Source organism: Phoca vitulina, unplaced genomic scaffold (genome assembly GCF_004348235.1).
Source record: "Phoca vitulina isolate PV1807 unplaced genomic scaffold, GSC_HSeal_1.0 scaffold31, whole genome shotgun sequence".
In the NCBI taxonomy this organism is placed as follows: Eukaryota; Metazoa; Chordata; class Mammalia; order Carnivora; family Phocidae; genus Phoca; species Phoca vitulina.
Window position 1 is genome coordinate 13,691,889 of NW_022589734.1, and position 10,080 is coordinate 13,701,968.

The 10,080-nt window shown below is 45.7% G+C and overlaps 1 protein-coding gene across 2 annotated transcripts in view; it reads right to left on the minus strand.

Annotated features, from left to right (window-relative positions):
* Positions 1 to 4,433: 4,433 nt before the first annotated feature.
* The window catches only part of TBC1D7 (TBC1 domain family member 7), a 22,773-nt gene continuing 17,126 nt past the window's right edge, over positions 4,434 to 10,080 (minus strand). For both annotated transcript variants that reach the window (XM_032424906.1, XM_032424907.1), the window contains exons 6-8: positions 7,622 to 7,767; positions 6,168 to 6,297; positions 4,434 to 5,128 (exon numbers count right to left, since the gene is read on the minus strand). In XM_032424906.1, the coding sequence (XP_032280797.1) occupies positions 5,042 to 5,128; positions 6,168 to 6,297; positions 7,622 to 7,767 (363 nt within the window). In that variant the 3' untranslated portion in view covers positions 4,434 to 5,041. The remainder of the gene's footprint in view (positions 5,129 to 6,167; positions 6,298 to 7,621; positions 7,768 to 10,080) is intronic.

Below are 10,080 nucleotides of genomic sequence, written 5' to 3' on the forward strand. Positions count from 1 at the left end.
ATTACTTGTCACCACGAAGTCTTAACACTGAGGCGGGCATGCATGGTACTCAGACTCATATCCATGGCGAGACCAAGCCGGCTGAGATGTGCTTTGGCTCTGAGGGAAAGAAAAGAGAATGAGACACATCTCTACCCTCAAGGAGCTCATGGGCTAGTGTGAGACCTCAGCCAACGTATTAAATGTGGTGAAAAGAACACAGAGTACCCGGAAGGAAACAAGCCTGAGGCAACAGGAAAGGGGCAGACAGCCAGGAGAGCTTCCTGGAGGAGGGGCTGCTTGAGCTGAACTTCAGAGATGGAGGGGGGAGAGGACGTTCCTGGCAAAGATGAGCACAAGCCCAGAGAAGGGTGGGCTGGCACGGTTTGGGGGAGAAAACCTGCATGAGGAGCTGTACTAGATGAGGCGGGGAGCAAGGAAAGGGAACAAGACACAGGCCTCCAGAGGCTTGCAGTTTAGAGGAAAACCACATGGAAAGTTTAGAAGAAGTCCAAGACTAGCAAACAAGAGCCTTCCAAACAATTATCACGAAATGAGTGGTAGCTGCAGCAGGACAGAGGCTGAGAGGAAGGAGAACCCCCTTTCAGCTCGGCAGTTCAGGCAGAGGGAGTTAGGCCTCGAAGCGCAGTGCTCATTCAAACAGGCAGCGCCTGGCTGCCTGGCTGCGTCCTTGCGAACAATGCTATCAAAAATGTTCGATGTTATACAGAGCTCCAGGTTTCCTAAACCGCTTTCTCATTCACCAGCACTCTGCGGGGTAAGGCATGTAACAGAATCGCCGCTGTTTGATGGTAGGGAAGCAAACACAGACTGAGTGAGCCCCCCCAGGGTCACAGAACTAGTGAGTGGGGCAAAAGCTCAGGCCCTCCCCCCACACCCCAACCCTCCCCACAAACAAGGGAACAAGAAGCACACATGTCAGAGTAATCCTAACCCTGCTCTGAAGCTCCTGGGCCAACCCACGTTACCTTCTCCTTTGTGGGCAGCTCAGAGGAGTTGAGAGGTACCCTTTAAGACGGAGAGAACACAGTACATCCTTGTTTAATTTAGTATTTGTCTTCCCCACATGATTGCAAGCTCTAAGAGGGCAGCCACCATAGGACTTGTTCAGCATTAAGCTCAGTACCTGGTCCATAATTAGGAGTGTGTTCAAGCTGATTTCACGACTGAATGAGAATGACTAAGAGAGCGAATGAACCAAACAGAAAGGAAGAGGAGAAATGGGAGGCGGGGAACAGAGGCTCTCCATGGCGGTGAGCGCAGCCTTCTCACATGTGGAAGTGAGCTGTCCAAAGCTCTCCTCCTCCTTGCTGCCTCCCTTCCAAACCTTCAGGGCATTAGTGCAGAGGGCAGGCAGGGGTGGGAGAAGAGAGATGCCAGAACTACAAACGGCAGGGTGCTCTTCGCTAACTCTGCAGGAACAGGAGGGTCAGAGGCTAGTGTGCGCGCGGTCCCCGGTGAGACCGTGCACAAGTTCTTGGTAAAAGACACAGTCGTACCTACGTTTTAGGTGTGACCTTGAGGTCTGAACACTAAGCACCTGCTGTGATGTTCTATTTGGAGTTCTGCTCAGTCAGGACAAGTTTCTGGAAGGATCTTTCCCATGTTCTTCTTGGATCACATTCTCCAGCTTCCCCCTGTGGTTGCCCTACAGTAAAACCCACTCCCAGGAGGGAGGTGAGGAACTGTCACCTCACCTGGCAACTAACTGTCCACTTACTTTTTAGCCTCCACAACAAAAGGCTGAAAAGAAACCAAAAAAGACAGAGAAGAACCAGTCAGGAAAGCAGTAAAAAGGACGGCACCCCCACCCCATCCTGTGGTCCTCCAGGAAAATTCCGAGCTCCCTCCTGTTCTCATCACCCCTCTTCCTACACCGCCCCTCCCTCCCAAACTGGCGCCAACACTGGGTAAGCAACAGCTGACCTAGAGAGGTGTGGCTGGTGCCAAGAACCACAAGCAGTTTCATTTGGCACGGAGTCTAAAGGAGAAATAGCTCTTTGTTTCATCCACCAGAGAGAACACCACCAACTCCTGCCACAAAAATTCCCACACTCCCCTCTCTGTCAAGGCAGGGAGACATGTCCTCTGGCCCTTCCAAACCCAGAACATCCAGCTGAAGACAAAAGCTGCTTATCCTACATGACCTCCGGCAGATGTGGACGGCAGAGCCAGCCACCGTGCCAGCTACCCAGCCCCCCCCAAAGGCTGCCCCTGGCTGAAGAATTCTGGACTCGTCTCCTGCTTGAAATCTCACACGACCAGGAAAGAGGCTCTATTTTTACCCTCCTCACCCTCACAGACTTCCCTCCAGAGTCTTTACTCTTAGGGAGAAAAAAAAATAAATCCCCACACTGAGGAAGTGATGACCACACGACAGGGAACGGGTCAGAGCCAAGGGAGGATTCTTAAGTAATTCAAGACAGGGCAGGCATACGCCTCACACTCACAGCCAGAGGATGGAGGCCTTCAGGGCTCTTCCTCCACATCATGGGATTTGAGGCCTGCCCCATGATTTTCAGGCAAACTTTCCATTAACCAAAAAAAGCACTTCATTCTAATGAACCCTGACCCATTTGCTGAAGTAACCTCAGGCACACCTCCACAAGCCTGTGTGCACGCAATCCGTCCATCTGTTATGAGGCAGAAGCCACACACACCTCAACCTTCCCGGGCTCTCAGTAGCTCCTAAGCGAGCAGATTTGGAGCTTTTTCATCATGTTTATGAACACACTGTAAAAAATGAATGAATAAATTAATGAATGAATGAATGAGCTAATGTTTAAAAAAAAAAACAACACTGTGCCTGGGAAGGACTAAAACTAAATTTAATAATGTTAAATCCCAGTTTTCCAAGGGAGAGGGAGAGCCCCACAGATTAGCCCTAACAGTTTCAGCTGTAACAAAAACCCTGGGCTGTAACACCGAGGGGAAATTCTGCAGTATCCTGACAAAATGTTTTGAATCATGGGACTATGGGGGTATTTTCATCAGGAGCTGTGCTTCTCACCAAAGGCAGTGGGCAGAAACAATTTCAAAATACTGAGGCTCTCAGCAAAACAAAATTCTGTTATCAAAATGAAATTGGATCCTCACCTATTCTGCTACTGTCCTCCTAGGGGTCCTTAAAAAACCCTTCTGCTGAGATGGAGCTATTTGGTTGTCTAAGAAAGAAAACTCTTGATGGTGTCACACTGACTCACTTTAAGAGAAAATCCCCACCCGAGTCCTTCACCAGAAAGGTCTGACCAACCTGGGTTTGGCAGAATACTTCTGTTCCAATCCCTTCGTAGGACAGTAAGAGTCTTCCCTTCAGCTCCTCTGCACCCTCCCTAAAGTTGTGAAGAGGCATGTGTCAGCCCCCTAGGCTTCCTCCTGCCCAAGCATCCCAGGTGTCCCCTGCCCCCCTCTGCCTCCCACACTCGCTCTATGACATGCCAGTCTTCTCCCAGAATTCAGGAGTAAGCACGAGCACATTCCTTGAAACTATCCTCTTGTTGAGAGGTTGCTAATTCTTCCTCTCCTCTTTCTCTGGAGTTGAGATTTACTACCACTTGACTTTATAATCTGTATTTTACTAAAAAGCTGTACTGATGATACATAGCTCATAAATTAAATAGAAGTAAAATTATTTTTGTTTTAGGACTTCTCTGTGAATTTCCCATATCCCCCAAGATCACCAAACACCAGACAACTGGAGCAGGAATTCCTTCTTATGTGTTTTGTCTCCAACTGGCTGCAAAGTCCTTCAGGGGCAGAGCCAATCACTGAATAAATGTAAAGCAGTAACTGTAGACAGCATTTTGCCTTTAGTTTTCTTCTGGGTGTATTTTTTTGTTTTAAAAATGAAATACTCTTGGGTATGTTACTATACGGAAGTACCAGCTGGCTGCAATGATTCCGTTCACTCTGACTTCTTTGTCAACAGTTATTCTACACATTAGGGAGGGAAGGAATTCTCCAAATTCTAGCTGCATAATTTCATGATCTTCCTCCTCTTCTGGGTGTGGGGTAGGGTAGAGAACCAACTCACCACTCAGGCTCCTGCAGGTCTGACAGCTGAATCAGTCTTGAACAAAGGGCCTCCTATCAATCACCAGTCTCAAAGCCTACAACTGTCCAATCAACAGTAACCATTATGTGGCACAACAGGGCCCAGGGGCATTAGTTATTAACCTTAGCCTGCCATTTCTCCCATTCCAATGCTGGGTGGCAGAGTGCTCCCTACAGCCCACCCAACGTTTAATGACCCATCAGGAAAAAGCATGACAGGGGCGCCTGGGTGGCTCAGTCGTTAAGCGTCTGCCTTAGGCTCAGGTCATGATCCCAGGGTCCTGGGATGGAGCCCCGCATCGGGCTCCCTGCTCTGTGGGAGGCCTGCTTCTCCCTCTTCCACTCCCCCTGCTTGTGTTCCCTCTCTTCCTGTGTCTCTGTCAAATAAATAAATAAAATCTTAAAAAAAAAAAAAAAAGGAAAAAGCATGACATCCACAAGTATTCTCTCCCCTGGTAGGTAAATTTAGAATATTTTGTTCCATAACTTTCATTCCGACTGACACAGAGAAAAAAAAAATGTAAGGCTTTTATTGAAACCTATGTGGCAAGACAAAGCCTCAGAAAGCAGACAGCTTAGATTTAAACAAGTACCGCATCAACGAGAGCCGAATCGGAGTTGTCCACAAAAGGAAGTTGTTCTTTATTCCAGAAATAGCTTTAGAAAGTAATGAGCGTGGTGCTAATTAGAGAGGAGCAGGGCAGGCTTGCCTATCAAAGCACCCACCCTCCCTGGCTGATGCTTGGAAAACAGGGAGGTATTTTTGAATAACCCTTTTAAATGCTATTCAGAGTTGAGCTTTGTACTTCTGTGTAACCACAAGTTGCTGCTCCTAACAGTGTCACCAGGTATCTTAAATAATTTTACTGGGGAAAAAATGACGCTTTGAGCACCAAAGCAAGAACGGGATTTTTAGTGAGTGTAGTGGGTGGCGTCCTGAGAACACACCGCTCAGGGCGGCCTGGTAGGCCGTGTGCGCAGGGAGCCATCAGGCTGAGTGCACTGGGGTCCCGCAGTGCTTGTGCCACAAGTCGATGGCCTTGCTCACAATCGCGTCCGAGCTGTCCTGGGGAATCTGTGGACAAGCAAACCAGTCGTTGTGAAACTTCAGTGTGTACAACATTCTCGTCTCCCTCATTCGCTGCACCACAGCACTTACATCCCCATCCGCCACCCCCCCCCCTCCAAAGTTTCTCACGACTTTTCAGGAAGTGATCATGTGAAAGGCTGCGGCCAGGATCTTTGTGTCACAGGCCTCCGGAGGACAGGCTGAAGAGCTCCGCTCGGACTACCCGGGTGTCAAGCCTGCACTGCCCACTGTGTGCCCCCCGGCAGGCTACCTGAGTCCAGATCCCATCTCTACAAGGGGGCAAATGACAGCCTCTCTTCCTAGGGCCATTCAGGATTATGCGGGAGACTCCGTGAAAAATACTTAGCATGGGCCCTGGTACTGTCAGCCACCAACAGGATGCTGAGGACTCCTGTACTCACCACGCCTTCACGTGGTGCTATTTACTGAGCCGCTATTCAAATGTTAATAGCGGCCAATTAAAAAAAAGAATAGATTCTGGGTCCAGTGAAATTCATCCCGGCATAAATCTCCTCCAACTCTCGCCTGGTGAAGGGTATTCTAAGATACACAGACATTCATTTAGACCTTTCCCTACATGCACTAAGTATATACTTAAGCACATGATCAAACCCAACTGGGATTCCGCCAGATAGTAACAGCAATGAAAGGGCTTACAAAATCCCCCCACAACATCAGGCTTCCTTTTCCACTAAGAAGGATTACTCGACCTTGCATGACAGATCTCACTCACCTCCTTCCCTTTCTCAACAAGCTTCCTGGTGGTCACATCAGGCGATAAGACTCTGGTCTTCATGCACACACTCACGATAACAGTCTCACTCCTCAGACCATCATCCCCCAAAGAGAGGATGCAAACTATAACCCACAGATCAACTTTAAGCTGAATTTTTCCAAGGGGAAAAAGTGTTTCTTATAAGGTAAAAATATCAGAGAAAGAATGTAATGCAGTAGGAAAATCTGGCTTGCTAAATGGACTTCCTTTCTAGATTCAAAATCAAATTTTAAAAAAAAGCACACTTACATTTTCCAGAAACTTTGTTATCTTCTCCGCACTGTTCAGAGCCATTACTTTTATTTTAAAGGTTAATAAAATTTCCACAGCTACAAAAACTAGGATCTTACAGGATCCACTTACAACTTTATCCCAAACCCTATAAAAAAAATCAAGTGATATAATAAAATTGAGTTTGAAATTTATGTTTAAACATCTCAAATTACAAAATTAAATCAAATTACTCCTTTTAAGTATAAACTTCAGAGAAAAGCAGTAATGAAATAATCATCAGAAAAGCAAAAACACAACAAATCAGCCATTTTGAAACATATTTCACACACAATCAGCACTGGAAGGGAAAAGGGAATGATCACTAAAAAGTACTTGCTCTGTAAGAGATCCACCAGACACCCAATCCCTAATGTTTTAAACCTGACATTTAAGGGAAGGAAAGTCTTAAACCAAAGTTTGGATTTTATTAATATTGTGTAATGCTAATCTAATAATTAAATACTAAGGAATAACAAAAGCAGTATATGAAATGAGATCAATGCAATTTCATTTTCTAGTGGTTCAAATTCCTAAAACTTCTCCAAGAGCTTAAGGAGCTAGGGGGCACCTGGGTGGCTCAGTGGGTTAAGCATCTAACTTTGGCTCAGGTCATGATCGCAGGGTCCTGGGATCAAGTCCTGCATTGGGCTCCCTGCTCAGCAGAGAGCCTGCTTCTCCCCTCTCCGCCCCCTGCCTGTGCTCTCTCTCGCTGTCTCGCTCTCTCTCTAATAAATAAATAAATAAATATAATTTTTTTAAAAAGAGCTTAAGGGGCTAGTTATTGATCTGCGACCACTCTAGAAAAACTATTCTGATAATTCCTATACCTCTTAAAGTTGGTGTTACACTCTATGTGCTTAGTCATGTACTGTCTTGTGATGTTCTCTGCATGTCACCTTTCTTCCCAACTACCTCATACAGTCTTGGGGAGGGGAGAGGACTCTGAAATGCCAGCAACACATGTCTGAAACAAATGAAAGCTGAGTGTGAGTCTCTGATCTCTGCCCACCTTCAGCCACTTTAAAGATGTCACGATGGAACTAAGAAACAGGAAGATTTCCTCCAGATCAGGATCTACCACATTTCTGGAAAAGAAAAGCCTAGACCTATATAAGCTCCCGGGGATGGTTTCAGATGTGAATAGTGTACAGCATCCAACAGACTGAGGCCTTCAAGTTTTCTAATTGCATATTCTAATATTTCTACCATTAATTTGTATTCATGTGAGGTTAACGTTACTAATATTCCAGCATTTCTAACTGTATAAATAATAAGTAGAATCAAGTTGCTCTGTTGCCTGCCAGAGAAGTTAGCTTCAAATTATGGTACTGTCCTAAAGCAAATTCATACTCTGAAGGACGATCACATTTGAAAAACCAGGATGCTCCTCGGCCTTCAGGCCTTTGACCATCTCTGAAAGCGATACTTGCCTCTGTAAACTGGATTCAGGCAAGCACCCTGCGAAGCACCTCTTGAACCAGAGATCATAAGGAAGTCTGGACAGCGCGGAACACGTCTTCAGATGACTCAGCAAACGGCTATCTTCCAGATTCAAGTATTGTTCAAAAGCCTTTGGCTGATGATTAAACAGGAAGGGAGATTACTCGTTTCCTGTGACATAACATTACCCGATCTTACAGCCTGTGATGAATAAGATGAATTGAATGTACATGCTGAATGCAAGTAAGTGCTAGAAAACAAAACTTAAGACTCACCCAAGTCATGGGTGACGCAAAGTTCCCAGGTCAGCACTAACCAGAGCAACCAGCAACGTGGGACTGAGGGGTTTTCCAGGACGGCACCAGGCAAAACAAAACAGTTGTTCCCCCTAATGTGCCCCCAACAGCACTAACAAGGTTCCACAGCCAAAGGCAAAAGTCAACTGTTTGGGGGAACTAAGAAAGGCCCATGCCGCTCCCAGCTGCCCTAGAGCCATCAATGATATACTCAGGAAAAAGGGAGAAGGGGAAAGGGTAAGACCAAAGAAACAGAGTGGGACCAAAATGGGGAGAGGGGTTCAGAAGAATGAGACAAAAAGAGCTGGACGTGAAAAGGGCCCACCAGTCCTAGACCACACCTCTGCCAAGCACTACTGTGCACCACGCCAAAGAGACCCCTACAACAGAGACATCCGGAGGAGACACTCCGTATCCTGCGTGCAGAATTCTCAGGAGGCAGAGAAATAACGTGGGGGGAACAAAGCACCTGGATTCCATCTGGTAGCCTCTCCCATGAAAGGTTAAGCAGCAGCCAACTCTAGGAGCCTGGGCGAGCTAACAAAGCCGGCTCCCAGACCAGCCAAATCCACCTGGCAAGCTGCTGTATTTAGGGTCCACTGGCCAAGAATGGCGCTTGGGGGTCAAGCCCTGAAGTCTGTATTCCTTATCCAGAAAAACACAACGACATCCCATATCACCTAAGCAAATGCAAATGTTTATTTTACTAAATATCTGCATCTCGCCCAAAGAACTAATTCATAACCCTTACAATGTTTGCTAGAGCCAAACCCTATGCTACATACAGGGAATAGAGTAAATGATGACATAATGACATAATGTCCCTGCCTTCAGGGAGCGTACAATCTGCTTGAGACAAACATATAGGGGCGCCTGGGTGGCTCAGTCATTAAGCGTCTGCCTTCGGCTCAGGTCATGATCTCAGGGTCCTGGGATCGAGCCCCACATTGGGCTCCCTCTCAGCGGGAAGTTTGCTTCTCCCTCTCCCACTCCTCCTGCTTGTGTTCCTGCTCTCACTGTCTCTCTGTCAAATAAATAAATAAAATCTTTAAAAAAAAAAAGAGAGAGAGAGAGACAAACATGTAATAAAGCTATCATGGGGTAAGCACAGGATGCTGGACACATTGAGGTGGGAATCCAAACCCAGGCTTTACAAGTCACCTTTTCCCAGAGAGGTGACATCTGAGCTGGCTTACAAAGAATGACGGGAACTAGCCAGGCAAAGAGAGGCCCACATATTAATATCGGGCCCAGTTTTCTCCTCTTTCAGGGGATCTCTGATTTTTTCTGTTTAACCAAATTCCTAGACCTTCTCAAGAACACTACACACAGCTCCCCAAAACAGGAGCTTTTCTCCAAAGTACAAGTTGTCAAAGGGCTCTTGTCCTCACCTTTCACCTCTAAAACCCTCTCTAGAATTTTGGGTGGTTCTGCCAATGGAATGTTTTTTCACAAACTGACATGGGTGAACACACACATACACATATTTATAAATTATGTCTCATAGCAAAGAAAATCTCATCCAAAAGTCAGTACAAATAAGATACAGATGAGTGAAAATTTTGAACTATTTATTGCCTCTTCCCTTACCATACTGTAAACTCAGTGAGGGCAGGGACTGTATCTATTTTGTTCACTGCTAGTTCTCCAGCACCTAGAACATTACTCAGCATAGTAAGCACTCAATATACAATCTTTGAGTCAGTGAGTATCATGAATTAAACGAAATGTTGAAATATGTTAATCAACATCTTGATAATCACTCAATGTACATCTTCCTGCCAGTCTTAAATTTTTCTAAATCTTTTTTCCTAATATGTTCATTATAAGAAATCTCAAAAATACAGTAAAGAATAAAGAAGGATATAAAGATCCCTTAAACTCACACTACCCAAAGATAACTACTGATAATACATAGGTTGTATAGCACCCAATTGTTTTCCGGTATACATTACACACACTTTTATTAGTTGGCCTCATACTGAATACACAATTTAGTATCTTGCTCTTTGCACTCAACATATTGTGGGCATTTTCCCAGGTTAATAAACAACCTTAAAGGGTGAATATCCCTAAATAAAGAGAGCTTCTAAAAACAGAGAAGAAAGGGGAGGGGGGTGGGAGGATGGGTTAGCCTGGTGATGGGTATTGAG